The 27787-nt window shown below is 45.3% G+C and overlaps 1 protein-coding gene across 1 annotated transcript in view; it reads left to right on the forward strand.

The window, feature by feature from the left end:
* ARHGAP20 (Rho GTPase activating protein 20) overlaps positions 1-27787 on the forward strand; it is a 281646-nt gene that overhangs the window by 139502 nt on the left and 114357 nt on the right. The window contains exon 4 of the mRNA XM_069639712.1: positions 16772-16921. Coding sequence (XP_069495813.1) covers positions 16772-16921 — 150 coding nt within the window. The remainder of the gene's footprint in view (positions 1-16771; positions 16922-27787) is intronic.

A 27787-nucleotide genomic window follows, 5' to 3' on the forward strand; every position in this document is an offset into this window, starting at 1 on the left:
AGGGTATGATTTGTTTTCTGAGTTGCATGCAGGTGGGGGTGAATCTGATATGGAGGAGTACAGGATTCCAGATTCTGGTGAAATAGACAGAGAATGCTTGTTTACTCTTTTTGCAGGTCTGCTGCTTTTGTCTGGCCAGGTCTTATCTTATCTTAATGAAATTTGTAGAGCGCAACATAAGAGAAGGAGGGAGACCAGTTCACAGAATCAAAATAGAAAAGTCTTAAGAGCACGGCGGAACAAAATGTGGGACTCGGTGCTGTGCAAAGGGAAGGGAAACTGGTTCCAAGCCTTTGCCGCAGCCACTGAGAAAGTGTGCCCAGCTGTACGGGCAAGCCTGAACCTCGGAGGTTGTAAAGTCCTAAAATCGTGACTTTTGGTTATCTGGCGATCACCAGAAATGGGTGCTTTGTCTTCCAGTTAGTTGAAAGCATGCATGGGGACAGTCCTGTCTAGTGAAGTTACATGAGCGTGGTCATTATGCGGTTGTACGTGCAGAGTCTTTCAATGAGGCAGTAGCTGCATGGACGGGGCTTTCCATTGGTCGTAGGGTGGTGGTGATGACTATGCTGATGAGAAGGGAACTTTCTGAGGGCATTTCCTCTATCAACGTGAGATACGGTGAGAACCAATTTCATGGATCTGTTTAGTTGGAAAGGCTTGTTTTTCCATTGAATATCCCTAAACTATTGGGAGATGTGATGTCACTTTCAGCACAGGATGTATAGAATGCTCGGCATATTCAGTGGTATACCATAAATATGGCAATGTAGAGGTCATTTGGTGAAACACACCGACCCCTCTCAACACATCAGAGGTTTGATTGCTTCCAGGTTCCCTCTTGTACGCAGCATTTACACTTGCAACCTAACTATTGCCCCCTTGAGGGAGGTGCTGATAGTACAGATCCCAGACCAGCCAATCCCAATACTGCCATTAATAGGTAATTGTGTACTTGTGCGTGCTGAAGGATGCATAAAAAGTCAGGTTATTTAGTCTGGTCTGATTATGAACACTGAAAAGTCTACCAAAAGGTCTATGTGGGTTGTGATGGGAATTCGTAGAGCATCTAAATATCTCTGTACACAGGAAAGTGAAGGCTATAGATGTGTATCCCAGTTTTGATGGTCTTGGCATCAGGTTTGCTTACTTAACCGCTCAGAGTTTCCAGATCCGGAAAGCAAAGAAATTGTTGCTCAATTCAGCTTAGGAGCGTTCAATGCTCAAATTGCGGGTGACTTCGCCAAGGCTGTACAGGAGGCTTGGATGGCAAACGCAATCCCCCTGGCTCCCTGTACAGTGGGCAATCGGGCATTAAACCATTGACACTGTCGGAGAATATTATTTTAAAGTAAGGCTTTGAGCTCTGAAACCATGACTGTAAAGTTTGTTTGCCTGTATTTCCAGAACCCCACATCCATATAGCACATATGTGTCCTGCCCAAGCGAGCATGGAGGGATAAACCTGGATTGGGAAATGGTGTATTTGGTTCAGTAATATAAGCAGTAGTTATAAAAGCCCACCACTTCTAGATTGTTGGAGACCTGCCTTTTTCTACGAAGGCTCTGATTGATGTTCTGGAGTGGAACAGTGAGTGGAGCAGCACTCGCTTACGGCAAGAGCTGAGTGCCGGGCTAGTAGTGCTTCCCAGGCATGCATGTTTATTAGACGCCGGCTTGTGGTAACTTTGGTTTGTTGTTCTCTTAAGGCTGCGCTTCATGGGGTTTGATCACTCGCTGATTTATTGCCCGTCCGTTTCTTCATAATATACTTACCCTGCATTGTCGCGCTCTCCTAAAGTCGCTTGCGACTGGAAGTTTGCCTCTTGCTCCTCCTTTTTTGTCATGTTAGGATGTCGGGTAAGTCTTTCATAGGTAAAGGGTGTCTACTTCCCAAATGGCCGCATCGTCCCAGATTAAACCTGTGTAGCATAAGGGATTTGCTTAGCGCTTTCGTGGTGATGTGTAGCCTCTCCGTAAAGCTTATACATAATTATTGGGAGAGTTTAATAGAGTAGCAAACATGTCAGTCTACAGTGACTTAAGAGCACTTGCTGGAGACAGTCATGCAGGGGGTGGAGAAGCATTGGCTAGAAGCTAGAAGCTAGAGACGGAAAGGTTGCAAGGAAGGGAGGGGAAATGATTAGGGTGGATTGCCAGCAGCTCAGAGCTTCCACCCTTATTTTAATAACATTTGGCCCAGTGCTAGTTGGAGATCGACGTTATGTTGTGAGTGGACAATGGATGCATGGGGATTGGTCAGTGCCGGAAGCCTCTTCCCGACATTCAGCAACTGCTGCAAATGCACAGGTGGGCTGCGCTCGGTTGTAAGTCACAAAGACATTGTGTATCTGGGGTTGTCCAATTTCAAGAAAACAGTTTAAACAAATGAGTTTTCAATAGTTTTCTGAATCTTACGTGGTTTGGTTCGGCTGGACCACCAATGCACCTCAAGCTGTGGTCTGGTCTTTAATGTGACATGGTCCTCCTGGGACTTGCTCTTTAAAGGGAAGGCTTGAGGGATCCTAAGGCAGACATCTGTCCTCTTGCAAGTCTCGACTGTACACCCTTGCAGCTCTATTCTTAGTCTTGTCAAATATGGTGTGGGTCTAATGTAGACTCCTAGAGCTCTGAATGTCTATCTGACTTGCTCTGTTGCTCCAGCGAGAGAACTGCCGCATTGTCTAATGAGCTGATTGGCCCAACCCCTAACATCCATAGCAGATTGCAACACATGTTGTTTATTCACCAAATAATGATCTCATTGAGTAAACTGCTGGTAAGCGTTGTCCCCGGAGTGCAGGAGTGGCGTCATTTATGTGACCGATGCACACAATTATGTTGGAGCAGCCCCAACTGCACACGTGAGTTCATGCTTTCCCATAATAACTCATGGACGAGCCCATGCACATGTGAATGTCGGGTGCGCCCCGGCGATGTTTACGATATGGTGAAAGAGGTATCTTCCCACCGGTCTATTCTCAGACGCAAGCAACTATTTTGAGCTACAAGCAATGAAGTGTCTCATCTGTAACCCGCTCTCTTGTGGCACTCTCACACTAGCACGAGCTGAGGAACACCACGAGCATAGGAAAAGGCAGGAGTTAAAAGGATCCTCCTAAATGATCATATTTGTTCTAGGCATACAGAGCTACCTAAAATACACCCCTGTAGATGAGTAGTTCTCCAGAACAGGGATGTTTTCAGTCCAGAGGTAGTGGTGGTCTGGACAGGGAGAACACAGTTTGTTTGATTGCTCCCCTAAGGTGGAAAACACCCCCTCACCCTCCAGTTGAAGCATGCCCTCCTACCAGTTTAGGTTGTTATTGGCAGTCTTTTTGCTACTGGGGCAATTAATAGCCAGTATTCTCTAGAGACAGGCTGGACTTCTACCTGTAACAGCAGTATCTTTTATTGAGTTGAGCCCCTAAAGAAGCTTTGCTCGAAGGAAGCATAGGCCAATCTGTTGCTCTGTAAAAGCCCCCAGGAGCTGTGGAAACCTGCTACTGTTTACAACAATTTTGGTTGTCCACTGTTGTGAAGCCAAAGCATTACACAACCAGATTAAGAGTCAGTTATTGTTGCGTGGGCTCAAGGGGAAGCCGCATGCAGCATATTTATTCATTTCACTTTTCGTTGGTCCTCTCACAATGGTTCGTCACATCTGTGGTTTGTTTCTGGTCTGTTACATGCCCCTTTGAACTAGGAAGAACTTAACCATACTGCAGCTGAACCTTGTTTCCGGCCCAGAGGCCTTGGCCAATTGAAAGTTTGAGCGATTTAGGATCCGATGGCAAGAATCCTCCGTTTTTCACCACATCCCGGAGAGGTTTTACTGGCACTGCCTCCACTCTGCTTACTTGCCCGCATACAACAGGCAGACCAGAGAGAAGAAAACATTTTCTGGACAACCGGTTTTCTAGATTTCTAGTCTCTGGTTCTCCTTACTGAACCGAAAGTGTGCCTGTAGTGTATTTATTGAGCCAGTAGCGTGCTTACGGGTATTTGCAGTGTGAGCAAGTCCTCCAAGTAACAGCACATCCCATAGTGGTGTTTAGCACATCCTGAAAACAGTCACCCTCCTACAGTTTGAACAACATAATCTCATAGCCGCATCAAGCCACCACACAGTTGCAACTGATGCCTGCATACTTTCTCAAAACACACCCTGCCAGCAACTGACCCTCACATTTCTCCAAAAACATTTAATACTGGCTCCATCCCTCCTCCCTCCTGTTTCCTCTTCCATCGCCCGGTTCCTCGGTTATGCCAAACAAGCAACTTGCATAATTTAGAATGCATAAGAATGTAAGCTGCAGGAGTAAATGGGCCTCCAATTGGACAAGTGGTTGACCTTGCCTCATGGTATGGCTCACTGTTCTTTCTGTGACGTCACTAGGCCTGGACACATTTTCCCACAGGAAACCTGGATCACACAAATTTTTAAAGATTCGTCAAAGACGACTTTTTTACGTACTTGTCAGAAGTTCGTCCGCAAGGCTTATGTAATAATACCCTATTAGAGATTATTATATAGTAATATATAAGGCATGTTTGAATAGTATATATGTGGATAAAGATATAGATGTATAGATATGTGTGTGTATGGATATATATATATTCTATATCTCCAACAACATTTATGTTATGGTGGGTTACATCGTGAGTATATAAATTCGCTCAAAAGCATATGTTTTGCTCTAGAAAATTGTCTTTTAGGACATTGCCATTTTATACATAACTTTATCAGCCCACGACAAACGGCTCTCATCGATGCAGACAACCACATACATATTTCACCCTCATTAGGGGGAGCATCCGTGTAGTAGAGTCTGGCATTCTCATGGTTGGAGCATTGCGATATGTTTATCAAATACCATCAATTTGTTGGGTTTATACGATATGAAAAACTCTTCTCACTGAATTGTGAGCGTATGAAACACGGTTGTAATTGATGTCGACCTGTACAATCCATTTCTAACCCCCTCTATCTAAGTTTACGTCACCATACTGCAATTATGTAACTATGTATCCATCTCGATCATGCATTTGTGTTATCATGTAACTACTGTACTAACCATTGCCAAGAACAGAGCCCAGATCCCTCAGGGTTCGGCGCACTATACAAATTGCAAAATAAATAAATAGAATAGGCCATTTCAGCTAAGCCAGACATTTGAAAGCTGTCTGTCTTTGGCTGATAGAGCTATGTATAAAATGGTGCTCCCCTGAAAGACAAGCTATACAAAGAAAATAATTTCATTCGTAAGCTTCAAGCACATGAAGTTCTTATAAAAACATACACCTGGAATTCCTTATCTGTGTGTGTCTGTGTTTCTGATCTGTGGTTCCTTCACAGAGACATCCCCTTCAAACTGTACACCTAAGCATTGCAGTCTGGAAGATTTAACTTGGGCCCTGCAAAATGTATGCTTGAAGGAAACACTGTTGGGCTGCTCTCACAAATGCATGAAGGGATGGGGTAGCATCAGTCAATGCCTCTGTAAAACTTGTGAAGGCGGGTACGTTTTAGGCAGAGCCAATTATGTGTCCATTTCAGCTTAGTCTATGGTTAAGCTGGGAGTAGGAATCAATCGATCACATACTGACCAATTGTATTTCAAACTTTAATCTGGTTGCTGGTCACCTTTTTGCGTGTTGCAAGAAGTTAGACTGTAGGGGTGCTGCCAGTTGTACTATTTCTAAGATGTTCTGTGTAGGTATAGACTCAAACTATAACTAGTTCCTGATAAGTGGTAATATGCACTTCTGGTGCAAGCAGGCATAGTCCCTGGGCCTGAGGAGACTCAAAGCAACTTATGTCAAGAAACAGCCTATTTTTGCCAACAGGTAACCCATTTGCACTCTAATCGGACAAAGTCTCTTTATGTTTTTCATACAGGTACATTAAATAAACGAATGAATGCTTTGTAGAAAGTCACTCTTAAATGTGTTTTATTATTGATGAATATCATTATTAGGAAGGTTCACATGAAACCAATCAACTTTTTTTAATTATCATTTTCAGGGTGGTGTCTCACAAAGTTCCTTGGTTTTAAAGTAAAAATTACACCAAACATATGATACTTTACGAATCCTTAGAGTGTCAAACAGTTCTACTTGAAACAAACCACTGTATTCTTACAAAGAGTCACCTCAAATATATTTTGCTAACGCAATGACATACAGATTATTATGGGACGGGACACGTTGTTTACAATGGATGTGACCTCATTGTACACTAACATCATACACGAAGCAGGCTTGGAAGCCATGGAATGGCTTCTATTAGGAGCAGACAAATGCACAGGTGATGGGTTCTTTGTACTTACATTGTTGAAACTAGTATTGATGAACAACATTTTCAGATTCAACAAGAAATTCTGTCTGCAAGTATCGGGAACCATTTTGGGACCAGGCACTGGACTGGCTGATTTGTTTTCCTCACTAAATGCCCTTACCAGCTTCAACTGGGCTGTTTGTACTCCACCACCTCAGCGTGTACCTGCGGAGTATCCTTGTGTTTTATCCTATAATTGTGGCTCTTCCATATCTATTTCGTCCCTCTAGCTCAACTGAAGTTTTTCTTCTTTTCTCATTTCCAGTGTTATGTTAATGACACACAGGTTTCCTTAAATGTCCCTGAACTGATTTGTTGTCCTCGTTTTTTTATCTCTAATTGTCTGACTGTAACGCTCACCTGATTCCCGTAGAGGCGCCGGTCTTGACTGGGCGTATGCCGTATCTTCAAAGGTGATGTGTAACACACGGCTGGCTCTTTGGGCTGGACCTCTGTGCACTGTATGTCTGACTCGAAGGGTAAGATGTCTGCAGATAGAAAATATGGGATTAATGAACTGGGTTATTGAATGTCTCTCTCTTCTTCCCTTTCTCTTCTCCTGTAGAACCCCAAAGGTCAACGCGCTCACCTTAGGTAAGTGAACGCCGTGCTCTCCATCTGCCTCGGGGCAGGGTGCTGTAACCAGTTTCTTCACTGGATAAGGGGAGCAGGCCTCTTGACTTCAGAGGACTGCTGTCCGTCGTTTACTGCACGAACGGTAAGTTTCGAGTAATTCTAATGTCTTTAAAAGTCTTTAGTAATGATGTCTCTTGTTTTGCAGGGTTCCGGCGATGGCGGATGACGGGCTGAAGTGAGTTGAAGATGGAGCCCGTGTGATGAATAGAAGCGCCTGGAAGCACGTAAGTAAGCGCTTGTTGCCTGCTTCACGATGCGCTCTAACTGTCTTTTTATTTTGCAGGTACAAGTTCGGAGCGGCTGCAGGGTGCCGGAATACCCACTGGGTTAGATGTGGAAAGGAGTAATGGCACGTGAGTATTAAAGTTCCCCAATGTCTTTAAACGCACCTTGTTTTGTCTTTCAGATGCGGGATGCAGCGCCGAAGGCCTCTGGAGCGTGCGAAGAGTTGGTGAGCTTTTGTCTTTCAGATGCCGGAATGCAGTGCGAAGACCTCCGGAGCGCACGAAGAGTAGGTAAGCCTTTGTCTTTCAGATGCCGGAATGCAGCGCGAGGCGTTGATGACAGCCGATGGACCAGGTAAGTGAACCGCTGTCACTGAAGACCGTAATGCTAACCTGTTCTTTCTTGTCTTTATAGATGTTGCTGAAGACTGGATTCAGGATGGTAAGCCTTTTTCCTTAGGCCCAGGATCAAATGCAGAAGACACGATGAGCGTTCTACTGCAGAGGATGCAGAATAACGCAAAGCAAGATTCATCCATCGGGTGTGGTTTAAATAGCCTCCTGTAGTGCTTAGATGTCTCCTTCCACAGCCACGCCTAGGTAAGAAAAGAGTTCCTGCTTTCCAGAAGAGTTCCAGTGTTCTGAACCTAGGGAGTGGCTCCTGCCCCACCCAACAGGAAAAGTAGTTCCAAACAGAAGAGGATCAGAGGCTCAACTGGCAGGCAAGTAAGCAGCATGGTCTGCTGCAGGTAAGTCCACCCAAGCATTATGAGCCCGGCGCTTCCAGCGCTGAGACTGGGCATATTTATGAGCCTGGTGCCACTGACGCCAGGACTGGGTCCAAAAGGTCCCAATTGGGACTGGTTGGCCCTCGGAACCTGGGTTATGGATCTGCCTCCAAGGGAGTTGGGAAAACCCTGACCTTTTGGATGCAGAGATCATGACAGTACCCCCCCTCAAGGCCCCTCCCAAACCGGGCTTCTCCGGGGGTTTTGGCTTGTCAGGAAATGTTCGGTGAAATCTTTTGATTAGGCGAGGAGCGTGGACATATTCAGCAGGTTCCCAGGATCTCTCTTGGGGGCCGTAGCCTTTCCAGTCAATTAGGTAAAATAGTTTAGATTTGGAGATCTTGGAGTCCAGAATGCTTTTGACTTCAAACTCGAGTTCTCCATCAACTAGGATGGGTTTTGGAGATTTAGTTAGTCGGGTTTGAGGTTGCACGGGTTTTAATAGAGAGACGTGGAAGACCGGATGTATCTTCATGTGCGGGGGCAAGTCCAACTTGACCGCTACTGGGTTTACTATGGTAGTGATGGAATAGGGACCAAGGTATCTTGGGTTGAATGTGCGTGGCCCTTTTAGAGGTAGATATTTGGTGGATAACCAGACTTGATCCCCTACTTGATATTGAGGGGCTTCCTTCCGATGTTGATCTGCTCCTTTCTTGTATTGTTCTTTAGCCCTTTGAAGGTGAGAAACAGCTTCCTTAAAGGCTTGGGTGATTGTAGAATGCAGGTAGTCTACTGCTGGTGTTTCAAGATCTTGGAGGGGATCCAACTCCGAGGTTCGAGGGTGACTGCCGTATAAAAGAAAAAACGGGGTTTTCCCAGTTCCCGAATGGACAGAGTTGTTGTAGGCATATTCGGCTATCCAAAGGATGTCTTTCCAAGTTTTTTCAGTTTGTTGCAGCATGCAGCGTAAATACTGTTCCAGAGTTTGATTGGTCCTCTCGGTTTGTCCATCGGTCTGAGGGTGGTGACTGGTCAATAGTCTCACATCAATTTGAGCCGACCGACAGCAACTTCGCCAAAAATGAGAAATAAATTGACTACCTCGATCCGAAATTAGAACCAAAGGAAAACCGTGCAGTCGGACAATGTTTTCGAGAAATTCTCGGGCCAGAGTTGCTGCTGTTGGCAAGCCTTTGAGCGGAATGAAATGCGCCATCTTGGAGAATAAGTCCACGATTACTAGAATCGTATTGTATCCGGAGCATGGAGGTAGATCGGTGATGAAGTCCATAGAAAGCGTATGCCAAGGGCGAGGTGGGATGTCAATAGGGCGTAAGAGGCCTGCTGGTCTTTCCTTTTGACTCTTGTTTTGGGCGCATACTCCACAGGACATTATAAAGTCTCTGATATCTTTTTTCCAAGACGGCCACCAGAAGTAGCGCTTGATCTTTTCTGAGGACTTGGCCATACCGGGATGTCCTTCCATTAAAGAATCGTGATAACAAGAGATTACTTTTTTCTGTAAATCTGTGCTGGGCAGGTATAATCGTTCTTGGAAATACAATAAATTGTCCTTTACTGCAAAGTCCTTTCCCTGCAGATGCCAATTCTGTATGTCTGCTGGAGTTACAAGTTGCCTGGCTTTATCCTTAACTTCCTCTAGGGATTGTGTGGCGATTACACCCAGAATTCTTTGTTCGGGAATGATTGGTACAGGTTTAGGGTTGATCAAATGTTCTTCCACTCCCATCCGAGAAAGGGCATCAGCTTTACCGTTTTTTGTACCAGGTCGATAGGTAATTATGAAGTCAAACTCGGCAAAGAATAATGCCCAACGGAGTTGTCTAGAGGATTGGGCTTTTGCGGTTTTCAAATATTGCAGGTTTCGGTGATCCGTAATCACAGTAACGGTGTGTCGGGCCCCCAGCAGATAATGCCGCCAAGCCTTAAAGGCAGACTTGATAGCCAGAAGTTCCTTGTCAGTAATCGTGTAGTTGATTTCAGGAGGCGAGAATTTGCGGGACCAAAATGCCACGGGATTCAACTGATTGGTTACCGGGTCCTTTTGTGATAGAACTGCCCCCATGGCAAGGCTTGAAGCATCAGTTTCCACGATGTAGGGGAGTTCGGGGCGAGGGTGTTTTAAGATTGGTGCAGAGATAAATCTAGTCTTCAAATCCTGGAAAGCTTGTTCCGCCTCGGTAGACCATTCAAAACGTTTGTTTTTCTTTAACAAGGGAGTGATGGGCTGGACTATCCGAGAAAATTCGGGGATAAACCTGCGATAAAAGTTAGCGAAGCCTAACATGCTTTGCACACCTTTTACGGAGGATGGTGATGGCCATTTGAGAAATGCATCGACCTTCTTTGAATCCATACGCACTCCGCTAGGTGATAATATGAATCCCAAGAATTCAACTTCAGTCACGTTGAAAACACATTTTTCCAACTTAGCGAAAAGTTTGTGTTGACGCAATCTTTCGAGGACCATTTTCACGTGTTTCCGATGTTCAGATTCCGATGAAGAATAAACGAGGATGTCGTCAATGTAAACAACAACACACACATCTATGAGTTCTCTGAGGACATCGTTCATAAAATATTGAAAGGCGGCCGGGGCATTGCAAAGTCCGAAGGGCATGACCTGATATTCAAATAGCCCATATTTGGTGCAGAAGGCCGTCTTCCATTCATCGCCCTCTTTTACTCGTTCCAAGTGGTAGGCTCCTCTAAGATCCAGCTTTGTATATATGCATGCTTTTCTGACTTGGTCCAGGAGTTCAGGGATCAAAGGTAACGGATATCTATTCTTGACGGTGATCTGGTTCAGGGAGCGATAATCTATACAAGTTCTAAGGTCTCCTTCCTTTTTTGGAACGAAGAACAAAGCTGAAGAAGCAGGGGACTTGGAAGGACGAATAAACCCATTTGCCAGGTATTGATCCAGGTATTGTCGAAGGTGAAGGTTCTCAGGCTCGGTGAGGGCATAAATTCTACTACAAGGAGGAGTAGATCCAGGTATCAGGTCTATCGGACAGTCATAAAACCTATGAGGAGGTAGAGAGTTAGCCTGATCCTTACGGAAGACATCTTGGTATTCTAGGTATTCGGGAGGTAACTGGGGAGTCTCTGAAGAAATTGCTGCCAGTGCAACACCAGGTGGAGGGTGACAAGTAGAGACACATTCTGGAAACTGGACCGTTCTTGCTCGCCAATCGATCAGAGGATTGTGTTTCTCTAACCAAGGTATTCCTAGAATAATCTGAAACTGAGGGGCCTTGATCACATCGAACACGATCTTCTCATGGTGTCCATCTTGACTTACTAGCGTCACTTCTTGGGTGGTATGCGTTACTGGTCCGGAGGCTATCTCAGTACCATCCACCGTAGTAATGACGTCCTTTACAGCCTTGGGACAAAGAGTTAGATTCATCCTCAAAACCATTTCATGATCCACATAATTGCCGATGGCACCGCTGTCGACATAAGCTTCAATCGCATGTAATCGATCCGGATGTTCAGGGCTAATGAGGACCATAGGTATCACGAAATGCGAGGTCACGGAACTGGTTTTCACGCTCGGCAAGAGGACCTCTATTCTTGTCGGGCGAGGTCGTTTCCCTGCTCAGAGTTTGTAACTTTGGTAACTGCAGCTCCTAATGCCTTCTTGGCATGTTTCACCGGACAGTCTCGAAGAAAGTGCCCCGAGTTTCCGCAATAGAGGCATAATTGCAGCTGTTTTCTCCTTTCCCGCTCCTTTTGTGTTAGTGGTCCTTTCAGGCCCCCTATTTGCATGGGTTCCCCGGAGTCTACTCCTTTGGTAGGAGTTGGTGGTTTGGAAAATACTCGAGCATCAAACTTGGAACGATCGGCCTTCCTGTTCTGCAGTCTGTGATCTATTTGAACGACTAAGTCTATATAGTCTGAACAATCTTGTGGGGGATTCACTACTTGGGCTAACACATCTTTGAGCTCTCCACGTAGACCTCTATAAAACAGCGTAATCCTTTTGTCCTCAGGCCATTGAGTTTCCACTATCAGTCTGTTGAAAGACGCAATATAAGCCAAAAGGTCTTGATTACCCTGTCGCAATGAAAGGAGCTCATTGTCCAAGGCCTGCCCCTGTGAATGTCTTGCGAACAGTTTTTCCATACTGAGCTGAAAAGCTTGAAAATCATGGAGGACGGGATCATCTTGATTTACTAGAGGGATCGACCAGTCTGCCGCATTGCCACTAAGGTACGAAAGCACGAAAGCTACTTTAGCTTGATCAGTTGGAAAGGCTGCTGGCCGGCATAAGAAATGCAACCGGCACTGATTGATAAATAATGCAAACCCCTTTGGGTCACCAGAAAATCGTTCGGGCGGAGCCAGAGGTACATTCCCAGGTAGGTTGATCTGCACTGGATTCATAGAGGATGTAGAAGGAAGATTTCCCCCAGATGCGGGTAACGGGGTCTGTCCGGCTTGTGACTGTAGCAATTGTCTAGCGAGATCATCTGTTCGCTCCTTGGAAATAATCAGTTCCCTTCTTAGAGCGTTCGTTTCCTGACGGGCTGCATGCACTTCTGCCCTTAGTTCCCCAAGTAACTGGGCTAGCTGGTCGGTATCCGAGGTTTCCATAGCGCCTGGACGGGAGTTTTGCAGTAGGCTTTGCATTCTGTAACGCTCACCTGATTCCCGTAGAGGCGCCGGTCTTGACTGGGCGTATGCCGTATCTTCAAAGGTGATGTGTAACACACGGCTGGCTCTTTGGGCTGGACCTCTGTGCACTGCATGTCTGACTCGAAGGGTAAGATGTCTGCAGATAGAAAATATGGGATTCATGAACTGGGTTATTGAATGTCTCTCTCTTCTTCCCTTTCTCTTCTCCTGTAGAACCCCAAAGGTCAACGCTCTCACCTTAGGTAAGTGAACGCCGTGCTCTCCATCTGCCTCGGGGCAGGGTGCTGTAACCAGTTTCTTCACTGGATAAGGGGAGCAGGCCTCTTGACTTCAGTGGACTGCTGTCCGTCGTTTACTGCACGAACGGTAAGTTTCGAGTAATTCTAATGTCTTTAAAGTCTTTAGTAATGATGTCTCTTGTTTTGCAGGGTTCCGGCGATGGCGGATGACGGGCTGAAGTGAGTTGAAGATGGAGCCCGTGTGATGAATAGAAGCGCCTGGAAGCACGTAAGTAAGCGCTTGTTGCCTGCTTCACGATGCGCTCTAACTGTCTTTTTATTTTGCAGGTACAAGTTCGGAGCGGCTGCAGGGTGCCGGAATACCCACTGGGTTAGATGTGGAAAGGAGTAATGGCACGTGAGTATTAAAGTTCCCCAATGTCTTTAAACGCACCTTGTTTTGTCTTTCAGATGCGGGATGCAGCGCCGAAGGCCTCCGGAGCGTGCGAAGAGTTGGTGAGCTTTTGTCTTTCAGATGCCGGAATGCAGTGCGAAGACCTCCGGAGCGCACGAAGAGTAGGTAAGCCTTTGTCTTTCAGATGCCGGAATGCAGCGCGAGGCGTTGATGACAGCCGATGGACCAGGTAAGTGAAGCGCTGTCACTGAAGACCGTAATGCTAACCTGTTCTTTCTTGTCTTTATAGATGTTGCTGAAGACTGGATTCAGGATGGTAAGCCTTTTTCCTTAGGCCCAGGATCAAATGCAGAAGACACGATGAGCGTTCTACTGCAGAGGATGCAGAATAACGCAAAGCAAGATTCATCCATCGGGTGTGGTTTAAATAGCCTCCTGTAGTGCTTAGGTGTCTCCTTCCACAGCCACGCCTAGGTAAGAAAAGAGTTCCTGCTTTCCAGAAGAGTTCCAGTGTTCTGAACCTAGGGAATGGCTCCTGCCCCACCCAACAGGAAAAGTAGTTCCAAACAGAAGAGGATCAGAGGCTCAACTGGCAGGCAAGTAAGCAGCATGGTCTGCTGCAGGTAAGTCCACCCAAGCATTATGAGCCCGGCGCTTCCAGCGCTGGGACTGGGCATATTTATGAGCCTGGTGCCACTGGCGCCAGGACTGGGTCCAAAAGGTCCCAATTGGGACTGGTTGGCCCTCGGAACCTGGGTTATGGATCTGCTTCCAAGGGAGTTGGGAAAACCCTGACCTTTTGGAAGCAGAGATCATGACACTGACCACCATCAAGGCATTATATGCGGCTAACAATCTATGTCTCAATGTCAGTAAGACTGAAATCTTTCTACTGTGACTCCTGTCCCCTGTTTTTCTACTACCCTCTGGCCGCTGTCTTTCGGCCCTCTACCCTCACCAGCATGTGAGGACAAAAACCTTGGGGTTATCTTTAAGTCCTCTCTCTCCTTTACTCCTTACATTTTGGAGCTTGTAAAGAAAGCCCATGTTTTCAATTTGACCTCCTTACAGGCATTGTCCCGTCCCTCACCTTCCCCCAGAAGCTCAACGTCTGTAGAGCCCAAGTCCTGTGTAGGCTGGACTACTGCAACAGCCTCTTTTTTAACCTCCCGCTTTGTAGTCTATGTCCCCTTCGGCTAATCTAGAATAGGGCTGCAAGACTTCTCCTTGGCCTCAAGCCCAGGGATCGTCTCGCTGCAGCCCTAAAATGTGTACATTGGCTCCTGCTAATTGCAAGGACTACAATATGTCCAACTTTGTTTCCCCAAGCACTACCCTGCTGGAGTTCTCCACTGCTGTAACTAAATACTCTGACAAACGCTTTTTGAAACAGAGAGCGGGAGGCATCTCTCTGTCTTTGGCCAGTGCATGTCTTTGGAACAACCTTCCTGCTCCTCTTATACTTGAGCTGGACTTCCTGTGATCAATTATGTTTGTGCTGTCATCTTTGATGTTCTGGTTGTTAGTATTAGCAGTGTCGCGGGTGGTGCGAGTTATGGTTGCTTAGCTGGGTTTTTCGGTTTTACTTGTAACCATATCATCCCTTTAACAAAGTTGTTTCATTGAATATTTATATACTAAGAAAGTTATGTTGGGTTTAAAAAGGGTTGAGAAAAAAAACCTTTCACCTGAAATATGAAGTAGGAAAATCCATTTGAGTCAAGTCACACACTCCACAGCGCCCGTAGTAGCCATCACTGGACGTTCACCTCCAGTTTTGAGCACAACATCCAGGCATTGTGGGTATGCAAATTGGCCCAAATGCAAATCTTTTCTCCAGGAAATTGTCTTTGTCTAAGAGGGCAGTGCTATTTTACAATCCCAGAATGCAAAGAAAAAACCCAGGTTTGCATAAGCACCTACAAATTGGAATGGGTCATGTTGGCAAGTATGAATAATGTAAACCCATGGCATCGCCTAAGGCCATTGATCACTTGTTTGCTGCATTGGTCACAGCTCTTGCGCAATGATATCACAGAAGCTTATTTGTTTTCTATGATGACGGGGGAAGCCGGGCCTATATTTCTAAGTCTGTTTGTTCTAGTCCAGTTGCCTCTGCCCTCCTTTTAAAGCCCATCAGTGATTCCGCGACGTGGGTGGCGTTCGAGAAGCACTTGCTCTTTTAAGACAAGAAGTAGAGTGTGGACACAGAGCTTGGACATTCCGTTCATTCCCGCTTTATCCGTGGGAAAATGTTGCCTTTTTGTTGCTACAGTAAGCACGAGATCATACCGGAATCAACATTCTGCGGGCACTTTCTGCTCCTGTTGAATGGTAAATGAAAAGAGGGTTATATAAAAAATATCAGAACGCGATACTTCAAATACTCACAAACAAAATGGGTTATTGTGAAAGGGCTCACAGTTCTACAGTCACCAAGCCCTGCGTCCTTGCTTCCCCCAGAGTTTATTTTTAATGACGGCCAATGTTTTAAGCGAGGTGCCCCCAGTCCTGCACCCACCGTTACCCCCTGTACATTTTGTATCGCCAAAAAGGACATTGAAGATCTGAAAGAATCGATACACTTGCACCCAATAGTGTGTCCCAGTGACCATGTTGATCAGTGCTTCAGCCAGTGCAGGGCACCCCAATGCCCGATATATTCATTGATAGTAAACCCATTGGTTGGAGAGGGGTGGCAAAGTGTCACTTTGTCCGGAGTGGCATAATTACTTGCACCCGCCCTTGTCTTAAGATGTTGCGATGCATCAGTGATGTTGGAAGAGCCTTGGTTCAAATCCAGGTTTCTACAATGCAACCAAAGCCACCTTTTATGGAGCCCCCATTATTAAGCTCATAGAATCGTTTGCTTGCACCTGGGACGAAACAGTGCTGCACTCGGAGTGTATAGCGCCAAGAACGAGAGCAGTGCCTATAAAAAAGCATCAAGCGCAGCGAAATCCTAGTGACACATAATCGTAGCCGGCAAACAAGGAGTCCTGATGAAGTGCATAATGAGCTGATGTAAGCAGACATAAAGGGATAGGGGTTAGGGGGGTGTTTGGCATGAGAGGTGCACATGCCCCTTGTTTACTTATAGTTTGCGAGGTAGCTCTCTGCCATAATTGAAAATGTGTCCGGTCTAGTGCTTCCCTTCTCCCATTCCAAAATTCCAAAATCTCCCTGGAAACAAAAAAAAAGAAATGGAAGAATAAAAGAGAGGCCAGGGTCTGCAATATGTGCCTCTCATAATGTTTTGGACTTTGACTCCCATGATTGCTCACCTTGACTGACGGCTGCAGCTGATGGGAGTTGTAGGCTAGAACACCTGGAGAGCCAAATGTTGCAGATCCCTGGACTAGAGAGTTAAGGAATGAGAAATTGTTTTCAGTCCAGTTGGGAAAACCTGAATTGCTAATATGACAGACTCCTCATGAGACTCTGCTGCTCGAGCAAGCGCGTATATTGAGCGCGTCCTTACAAGGTGGTTGCTGTGTACTGCCGCCCAAACACTGTTTGATTCCTTGTATCTCTGCACCTAGGTCTCCTACGCACTTCAAATTCAAGCAGCAGGTGCGGCTCTGCGAGATGTGGACAGCGTCCTGCATGGAGGAGGTCTGCGAGGGCAGTACACACCCCGAGCGGTCCTTCGTTGTTGGCTGGCCGACCACAAACTGCGTTGCTACTTTCAGGTATGGGTCGCTGTTGGTTCATATTGTCTTTTGAAAGAGGGGGTTACTGCCTGCACGAGCAGCACTGAATGCCGCAGAAAGGGAAACATTGTGGTAAAATAGCATAAAAAAGAAATGGAGGGAATCTGTGCCTGGGGTCTGGAATGCAAGCTTCTCTAAGCGACTGCCAGCAGGCCCCAGGAAATGCCTCCTCTCGCACCCTTACACTGGCAAACAGCAGCACGCCCTCAAGAGTGATATATTAAAGTCACCAAATCGGGAGACATTTTGGAAACACCTTTATTGACATGGAATCAATTCAGTGAGTCGCAAAAGGGTACTTTATCAGAAAGCAAATTCTGGACCCTCATCTGAAATTGACTAAACAGGAGCTACTGATCATTACACGTGTTTTTCCGTGAACTTGACCTTTGACCAAGCAGACTGTAAGATTATACATTTTACGGGGGTACTGGAAAGAGAATTTTAGTTTATGGATCCATATCCATGTCGAGGCGAAGTAGATTTATATGAGTATATGTGTACATTATTATCTTCCATTCAGCTTTGACGGTTGTTGGTTGTTGGTTGTGTTCGTATTATGTTGAATACTGTACCCACTAACTCCTGAAGTCCTCCATTATACATGCACACATTTCATCCATCTTCACTTTCTGGGACAGAAGAGGCAAGATATAATAATAATAAGAAGAAGAAATAATAATGTGGGTGCTTTATATAGTGCCGTTATAATTCAGAATGCAGTTTCAGAGAGCTTAGTGAACAATGATACTCATTACCATCATTGTCCACAATGTGGCACTAAATGTATTGGCCAGGTCTTGGGGCACGTGGGCTGAAGGACTCACCCAAACCAACCAAGGTGTCGAACCCATGATGCAAGACCTAGTCCTGTTCCCAAAGCAAGGGCGTGCACATGAGCTATCCTCCCCCTAATATGTGATGGGGATAGTTTTTCTATATCCCTCCCAATTTGGCATTGGTCACCCAAATGGTGATTGATGTTTCTAACATCTTTATCCATTTCCTTCCAGTTTATCGACTTTAAAAAAATGTCCATTTGCATTTACGGTATCTGATAAGGGCCACATTCCTTTCATGTAATCAGTCCTAGAGTGATTTTCTTGTGAATGCGCTCTAGCTGTCTCACTTGGATAGCAAGTACTGCAAATAAAATCACACAAAATGCAGGTTTTCGTTGCCTTTTATTGGACTATCTAGAAATGGTTAGTTTATTAAAAGGTACCAACACCTCCATTGTGTGCAATTTGAATATCATCACTTCAATGTCCTCCCTCTCGTTAGGTGGCTGTATTTCTAAACTGTCTAGAACCAGGGTTCTGCAACCTGTGGCACACCAGATGTGTTGGACTAGAACTCCCATGATGTCTTGCCATTGACCATCTTGGGTAGGGCTGATGGAAGTTGTAGTCCAAAATATCTTGAGAGCCAAATGTTTCAGACCCCTGGCTTCTGTGTTTCTGGTAGGAAAAGATTAGAATTGCTGAACTTCAATGTAAAGGGGGGATCGCCTAGAGATGAATTTGAGTCTTGCGTCGTGGATGGACGGGCTCAAGGACATGCTCACGCTAAACTTGCTACAACGTTTTGGAGTATGATATAAGTTTGTGTCCTATTCCCAGATTTTAAAGCTGCCCAGGGCGTTTTGCTTCGTTATATCTTTCAAAGACATCATGGAACAGTTTAAAGATTCCACTTTAAACCCATGCGTTCTTGCCTAGGCTCATTAAATTACTGCCAAGAATTGGAAGTGGTTATTACTTAATGTACTTGTTCATCGACGTTTTCAATGGTTTCTAGTTGAACTGTTCATGAGTCTCTATAGAGCAGTACAACTACTCCAGCATTCTCCTTCACCCCGCCTCCTGCCCAAATGCACTACTCCCCCTTCCTCATTCACCCTGAACCCAGGCCAACTAATCCACTGTCCTGGTTCACCCCCGCAATCCCTCACCCAGGCCAACTATTGAACCGCCCTCATTCACCCTGCACTGAGGAAAATTGCACCACCATCCTCATTCACCCCCCTGCCCAAGTCAACTACTCGACAGTCCTCATTCACCCCCTGCCCAAGTCAACTACTCGACAGTCCTCATTCACCCTCTGCCCAGGCCAACTAATCCACTGTCCTGGTTCACCCCCGCTATCCTTCACCCAGACCAACTATTGAACCGTCCTCATTCATCCTACACTAAGGCCAATTGCACCACCATCCTCATTCAGCCCCTGCCCAAGTCAACTACTCGACAGTCCTCATTCACCCTCTGCCCAGGCCAATTACTCCACCATCCTCATTAACCCCCCCCTACCAAAGTCCACTACTCCACCATGCTCATTCACCCTCTGCCCAAGTCAACTACTCCACCGTGCTCATGCACCCTCTGCCCCAGTCAACTACTCCACCGTGCTCATTCACCCTCTGCCCAAGTCAACTACTCCACGTGCTCATTCACCCTCTACCCAAGTCAACTACTCCACCATCCTCGTGCATCACCTGCCCAAGTCAACTACTCCACTATCCTCACTCACCCCGTCCCTCCCACCCAGCCCAACTACTCTGCCGTCCTCATTCACCCTCTGCCCAGACCAAATCTGTTTCAATAGCAATACGGGGTGCATAATTGAATTATGTTTACATGAGCAGTAACATATTGATCTGATGTTCAGCGAAGAAGAACTTGATTTATTTTTACTGAATGGCAGTCGGCCGGACAACTATCCAATAGTGCCTCACCATGTCCAGACGTCGCGTTCTCTCAGAACGTCAAGAGTGGACACTTAAGTATTGTGCGTCTGCTTTAATGTATCACTTTATCATTGGCTGCCCGTGTCCTTCCCCATAGAGCCATTAGAGTCGGGCCCAGACAAGTGGCAAAAAGTGGCGATTAAATGGTTACAATCCCCATTGGGGGTACCTGCCGCCCGCTTCAGATAAGCTGTACCACGGTAATAAGGAGGCTTCCGAGTGGCGTTTCCTGTCACGCGCCAGTCTCCTGAGCAAATCAGTGATCCAAAAACGCTGATCTGGGTAGAGCAGTCACATTGGGGATTTTAAGTCCACCACTGCAGGCTGAGGGGCGTTCTCATCTTCACATCTGTTCATTAGGGTTACAGCCCCAGCCCCTCTCAGACACTGTGGGTTTGCCCCACCGCAAGAAGATGGAGGAAGGCCTTCTTGAGTTGGCAGAAACTTTTTAATAATTGTGCTGTCTCTTGATCCCTCATTGGTTGATCTGTAACCCCCATTTGCATACATTACCTGAACATTAAGAAAACACAGAACCCTTTACTTGCTAATTCCTTTAGTGCCCCTCTGGCTCCTGTGCATTATTTGATGAGACTGAAGACCGAAGTCCCATTGACCCTCACAATTGCTGGACCGTTCCACCAGAGACCATTTTGTAAACCTCTGCCGCCCCGGTACATGGCTTATGGACACCTACATAAGTGTAGCTGTCATGTACAATAATGGCTGGGGACTTGATGTATGCTATGCATGTTTGTGATCAGAAGGTTAGCTGAGAAGGGAAAAATGAAACCTATCGGGCTTCCTTATGACTCCAGCGTTGCAATAATGTGATGGCAATAGATTTACACCCACTTAACCGCACCTCCATAATCTAAGTTTGGAGGGAAAAATTCCAGCACTTTGCTGAAAAATGGAGGATTTACTGCAGGCAGAGTTAAAGAAATGCTCCTGTTGACTACTTGAATGGGGATTAAGACAATAGCTCCTAATCTGCCCGTATTACCACCAGATCGAGTGGTGCAAATGATAAACCAGTTTAGCGTCATTTCCTCGGGAAATACTCCCAAGCTTGTGATGAGGCCCATTGTGTTCTTTGGCTGCTTGGCGTGTGCTCTTTGGTTTGCATTGTATGCATGCGTGCGTTCTTCTTGCTGCGCACGTGCATGGGCTGTCTTGTATGTAAGGTACTCTGACGTTTGTTAAATACATAAATAGAAATGCATCCGTCAGTGGAAGAGCTCATTGGAGTGTGCCTTTCAGCACTGTTCTGAAGTCATTACTGCGGAAGGTGCGGTGAATATAAAAATCCCAAATTGCTTGTGCTTCCTAAGGTCAAGCATAGATTACCCGGGCAGAAATCGCCTCGCTGCAGCGAGATGAGTCCGCGTTTCCCTGCCGCAGGGACGGGTCTGAAACTATTACTGTGCTGTCAGCGTGCGCAGCTGATTACTGGTGACATCTGCTTAGCAACGTGATGAAGAAGGCCCAGCAGATTACGAAGTGTATGTACCCGCAGCGGGAACATTGGCAGGGCTGTGCAGCTCGGCCCCGCTCGGTGTCTCATGCCTCATCCTGACGTCACACCGCTGGAGGATTCGGGTGCCATTTGTGGACGGCAGAACAAGCCATGCCGAGGGCCCTCCTAATGGGTTTTGGGCAGTGGTCGAAGTGTACGAAAAGAAATAGTGGAACTATGTTATCTGCTAGGCCTACCCAGCACCCCATAAACCTCCTTGCCACGTGCAATACAAACCCCATAACTGGGTCCTACCTTCCCTGCATTCCACCCCTAGCCGTGTGTAAGGGATGAAAGAAATGCTGTGAAAGAAAATGCATTTAAAACAACCCCTGGTTTTTTTATTCATTGGCCCCACAGCAGGCAGCTTTAGGCACGCTCCCCTTTCTAATTGCCCACCATTGGCACCTCGTAATGGTCACGTTAAAGATTAAAGCCACCCCCCCAACTTACACATTAACTCCACGTAAAGCTTTGCCTGCAGTATTTTCACATTAAGTTGCTTAAATGCAAAATAATAATTCTGATTACTGCGGGGGAAGGGCTATGATGGGGCTTGGGGAATGGGCTTCGTCCCAAGCAGGCCACTGAAAAACAAGAACAGCAAGCGTGCTTGCTGTTTAAATGAAGGTCGTACCTCTGGCTGCAGGACCCCTGATACAGTGCACTGAAGGGCAAGTTTCATCTTCGTACTACACTTTTATTTTAAAATGCAATAATTCTGGAACGGTTTTAAAAGAAAAGTAGCAGAGCACCTCTCCCAACCGCTTCCTCCTAGTTCAACCACTAATTTTGGGGCCCCATGGCACAGATGCTTTCGGCCCCCCAAAACCAAAAACAAAGCTATACAGAATCTTTGGTCGCTTCCTTCTTCGCAATCAAAACCCATAACTTATGCTGCCCCCGCCAGTAATCAAAATAATCACGGGCACCCCTTTCAAGTCCCCTTACCTTTACCCCACCTTTCTGAAAATAGAATAAGAAGCAAGTGGCATTTGTCAGACAACATTAGTAGTCCACAGTGAGGGTACTTGTGTTCTAGCTTCAGTGCAAGACACTTTTGAACAATGGTGACAGGCTGCAGTATAGAGGTAGGACACAGATCAGTAGCCATACACGAAAGATACACAATACCCCACATGCAGACGTAGAAGATTGCCAGCCTCACAGAATGTCAAATTGGAAGCAAGGAGTCATACCATAGCTTAGATGGTGGATACCAGATTAGGAGGTACCAAGATAATGCATGCATAGACTGAGATGGAAGTGGGTCTTGTTTTTCAAGTGGTGCTGCCATTAGTGAGCGAAGTAACACAATACTTTGTGTTGTGGAATATATCCATGATCCCCATCATTACATATGAGCCAACTTTATAGCCAGTTTAACGATGGGCAAGGAGTTTGTGAATGCTTCACCCCATAAACTCCATGTCTCTTAGGGGTTGACGATTTGGAAAAGCTAGGGGCTGGAAATTTTGACAGGTTGGGTTTAAATGAATTTGCCTAGATCACACACTTTGACTACGAGGTGAAACTGGGATTTGAGCACAGTAGGTGTCAAAGTGTAATTACACACTTCACCAAACTGATTACTAGTTTTGTGCAACAAAGTGCAATGCATTTTGAATGTTTGACCTTCTTGAACTAACAAAAGAACTTGTTTTGTAAACCTGACTTGGAAATTTAACAAATCACATAATAACCCAACACTCCAATATTTAAAAATACAACCGCAGTCGCATGTTATTGAAAGGGAGCATAATTCCATCTTCATTTCATTTTCCCCATCATTGAGGGAATAATACGATTTCCAGAAAACTAAAATCTCATCAGGGATTTACTACTGTATTTTAAAACCGGAAATGCACCCAATGCACACGCATTAGATTCAGAATGTCCTGAAGAATATTTGAGAAAGTGTACAAAAGAAGCCAACTTTTGTGTTAAATAAGAACACCATAAAATAAACTTGCCTGGGGCCTGTGATATTTGGTCATGTCTCTTCTCCCTAGAACCCTTTCCACTCAAATACCCTACATGGAGGGGTTAACAATACCAATAACTTCTAAAACGGCCAACCTTTTCCCAGAAAACAGCACAGTACTTTAGATGATGGGTCCATTATCACTGTATTTGTAGGTGGCACATCGAGGATATGAGCCTCAATTTGTCTACAATGTGGCTTCCTAATCACTTTTATCCGATTAACACTTTATGCTCTTCATTGGGGGTGTCTGACTGGTTTTACAAACCTTGTTTTGGGGAACAGTGTTCTAGGCCTGCACCATGCTGATGCTGTAGCCACTGCTATCTTTCCACATTTTTTTGTTTTGCAGCAAAGTAGCTGTTAGTAGCACCGAAATATATGCATTCACACTCGCGATTATCACAGAGCGAGAAACATCTGAGTCAGCTTTGCAGAAATGTTGTACTACTATCTGGCATATGTACACCGATCTTTGCAACAGGTGCTATACACACGGATCTATCTTTTGAGCTATCATGGCACTCAAACCGATCACTATGCATTTCAACTTTGGTCGCACAGCAGCCAATTGGATGCACAGCAACGCTTCAGCCAATGATAATTTGGGAAACATCTTTAATCATGCTTGGCACAAGCGCAATGTGACATAAAAGTGATGTTGTTCACGGAGCTCTGAGGCCCAGAACGGGACTGAACAGTCATGTTGGCCTGGAAAGTACTGCAGAGGATTGTTGTAAAACTCCACAACCTCCCCACAGATGGGGCTGGGGTACCTGGCCTATACTGTCTACTGGTATAGCAGCACTTCTGATTACCTACTTTTTATTTTCATTATGGGAGCAAACTCCCCCTCTCCCCTGGGAATATGAGCAAGAAACCCTGCTCGACCCCAACCCAGGTCAAAAAGGTGCAATTCCGAGCACATTTTACAGAAGGAAAAAATATAAAGGATTTGTAGGTTCATCTCAACATATAATATCTCGACAACAGTCCCCTAATTTACTGTACTGCTTTCTGCTTCTGGGACTGCTACGCAACTGCAAATAACGAATAATTTAGCAGTATCAGGGATCCACCTGCAAAGTCACTACATTAGCAACAGTACAGGTCATGTGCATGGCTTACAAGCCAATTGTGTGTTATAAAAAATGTATGCATTAATTTATTTATAGAAATCACTGGAAAGCAATGCATTTTTGGCACAAATACGCATACAAAATGTAACATTGATTAGAGCGCAGGACATGGATCTTTGACAATGGGGAGAGAGAATGTGACTTGAAGACCAGATGCTGCAGGGAAAGATGGAAACAGAAACCAGGGATGAGGAAAAGATAGAAGAACATAGGAACGGCTTGATGGAGAAATTGCTGAATTGAGGATGCAGGGGTGACGAGAAAGTGCTGCAGGGTTGTCTGTTAGGGTACGGAAAGAGAGTCAGGGTGATTGAGTAATGTAGAGTGCTAGGGAAACAGGTTCTTCAGAAAGGAGGCGGGCTTTGGGGTTTGATTTAAATAGTGGTATGGTTAGAGTAGTAAGCAGAGGGAGAGGAAGTGCCTTCCAGAGTATGGGAGAGAGCTGACGCGAGAGGGAGCGCAGGGGGCTTGAGTAGGGGCAATGAGGTGCGCTGATTAGCCTTATGAGCAAGGGGCGAGTAGGGAGTGAGAGAGGCAGCTAGGTAAGGTGGGGCCTTACCATGGACAGCTTTGAAGATAAGACACTTATACTTAGCCCTTTGTTTCACAGGTAGCCAGCCAGCCCTTTGTTTCATAGATAGCAAGCCAATATGACAACGGGCAGAGGAAGTAGAGGCAAAGCGAGGAACATAGAAAAGTGTTCAGACTGAGAAGTTGAGGACTTTGTCCAGAGATGAAAAAAGCATAGTTGGGAAGGCCATAGAGGAGCCTGGCACAGTAGTCTGACCTAGAATGGATTAAGGTTGAGACTAGATGTTTAGCAGTATTGAAAGGAAGCAGATGGCAGATATTTCCAATATTGAGAAGGTTAAGTCTGGTTGCAGTGGCAGATTTGTAGATGAAGAGCGAGAAGCTTTGAGATGGGTCAAAGTTACACCAAGGTTACAAGAGGAAGCAGAGTAATAAAAGTAGTCAGAGGGAACAAAAGAAGAGGGAGAGAAAGAGGTGATCTGTTCGGCTGGGAAGTAAAGAACTTCAGTCTTGGTGGAGTTGAGCATGACCAATTGCGATGCAATCCAATATTTGATGGCAGAGAGACCGTTGAAATGTTTGACAACAGTTCATATGATAAGGACAGAAAGCAGAAGATCTCAGTTTCATCAGCAAAGAGTTGAACAGAGTAGCCGTAAGAGGAGACCAGAGCACCAAGAGCTGAAGTATAAGAGAGTGAGAAGTGGACGAAGGACAGACCCTTGGGGAACTCCAACTGTAAGGGGGGTGAGTGGGGAGGTAAGGTTGTTCCAGGACACCTGAAAGTATCCAGGGGCAAGGTGTGACACAAACCAAGCAAGGGTGTTTTTTCTGATGCCAAGGAGAGATAATCTAGAGAGTAGGTCAGGGTGGTCAAGAATAATAAAAACAGATTGAACGGTTCGCATTACGTATGAGAGAGATGAAGTTGCTGATATTGAGGAGAGCTGTCTCAGTAGAATGCAGGAGTCAGAAGCCAGTTTGAAGAGGGTCCCGGGGGTTGCCAGTATCGAGAAACTCAGTGAGTAAATTGAATACTACTTGCTCTAGGATTTTTCGAATAATGTGGCAGAAGACAGGATGAAGGATGGAGGGACAGTTAGGGTTGAGACCAGGTTTGTTAAGGAGAGGGATGACAGTAGCTGACTTATGAGATGAAGGAAAAGTAGCATTATCAAGGGTTGAAGAGGGAAGTGAGATTTATTTATTGAACAATTGTATCGCGCCTAGACAGCGAAAGGTGTTTCCAGGCGGCAGATGTCGAGAACACTGGAAGCTACGTTGTGTGGGGACAGTTGCTCAGTGGCGGCACAGGAAGGGTTAGTCATGAAGAGTAAGGCAAGAATCTCATCAGCGTTGGTGGAGGCAATGGAAGATATAAAATGAGTAGGAGGCGGGGATAGAAGGTAAGTAGCAAGGGTACTGTGGATGCTAGACATTTTAGAACCAAAGTAGAGAGCAAGATTATTTGCATAAAGAGTGGAGGAGGATTTAGGAGGTGAGCGAATTGAGTAGAGGGATTTTTGGGGGCGCCTGGTTTGGGAGGATTGAGTTCAAATGAGGGAAAGATAAGAGTCCTGTTTGGCAGCGTCAAGAGCAGAGGAGTAAATATTTACGTTGAAAGTGTACCTGTTATAAGGATGGCACTAGTTCACATATATAGATGGACTGTCGGCAAACTGATGCAAATGACACCGAGCCAAATCCTTTTAATACAACTGTGAAAAATGAGGAAGAGAAACATAAAATAGCATCACAATAAATCTACAGAAATATTCCAAACCATGAGACAAGGTTTTAAACACAGACGTGTCATGGTGTGTCGCCTTAGCAACAGGATGAAGAGTTTGAAAAGGGGATGCTATAAATAAATTATTAAAATTATACATGTGCTTGGACATGTTTTTCTTTGCATTCATCAAAATCCATTTATCTTTTTTTATTTTTTTATTACGAGTATATAATCACCGAAGTGATTTTTACAAGAAGATGAAAGAAAACTTCAGTTTCTTAAAACTTTACAAAATGTTACGCAGTGTAGCGTTGAAGTTAAAATCGTATCGAAAACAAGAGAAGCAGCAGAACGAAGGGAAAAATCAATAGTTTCAACACTCTGCTTATTAGCAAAAGGGAGAAAAAGCAGGAACTAAGGGAAAAATGAGATCGCACTCAACCCATGCCCGGCGAATCCACCACACAACAAGCGGTGTCACCCCCCGTTGCTAATATCCAGTGGGTCCACTCTGTCGAGACTCTGAAGCAGTATGTTCGAAGATTAGATCCAGGATTTTGGTGGCTGCTATTGTCCATGATGGTCTAAGGCCCCCTATTAAGCGGTCCCACCATAGTGCTTCATCAGTCAGATAAGCTTTCTCTAAATGGGGTAGCAGGTACGGCGATCTATGCTTAGCTGTTCCTGGACACAGTAAAAGAAGGTGATGTAATGTTTTGCTTTGTTGAGTGTCATTACAGAAGCGGCAGATATTGGTTGCAAAGAGTCCTCTTATGTGTAAGATTTTGTTCGTAGGTAATAAGTTCAACCTAGCACGCAGTAGAGTATTCCGAGTTTTTCTGTTTGGATGTTTTATCAAAAACGGTTGGACTGCATTTAGTTTTCTACATGTCGGAGGTAGATGACTAGTTAGTTTGTACGCAGAATCCATTTAGCACAATCTAAAACATTTACCATTGATTTAAACCAGATTTGATTTAAACCAGAGACTTGGTTTTCTAGTAAATGTTCTAATGTCCCTCCTCTTTCTCCCCCAAAACAGCAAGTTCTAAACAATTCAGAAGCCCCCATTAAAAAATATATATATATATTGTTGGTTTAAAAGCTGTAGGTTTAACAGCTGCCTTGACTTCCAGCTCCACTCTTAAAAATAAAACAGAAAATGCAAAACACTGGCAAAGTCCTAGCCTGTAA

This window comes from Ambystoma mexicanum, chromosome 7q, assembly GCF_040938575.1.
Source record: "Ambystoma mexicanum isolate Mex_15411 chromosome 7q, UKY_AmexF1_1, whole genome shotgun sequence".
In the NCBI taxonomy this organism is placed as follows: Eukaryota; Metazoa; Chordata; class Amphibia; order Caudata; family Ambystomatidae; genus Ambystoma; species Ambystoma mexicanum.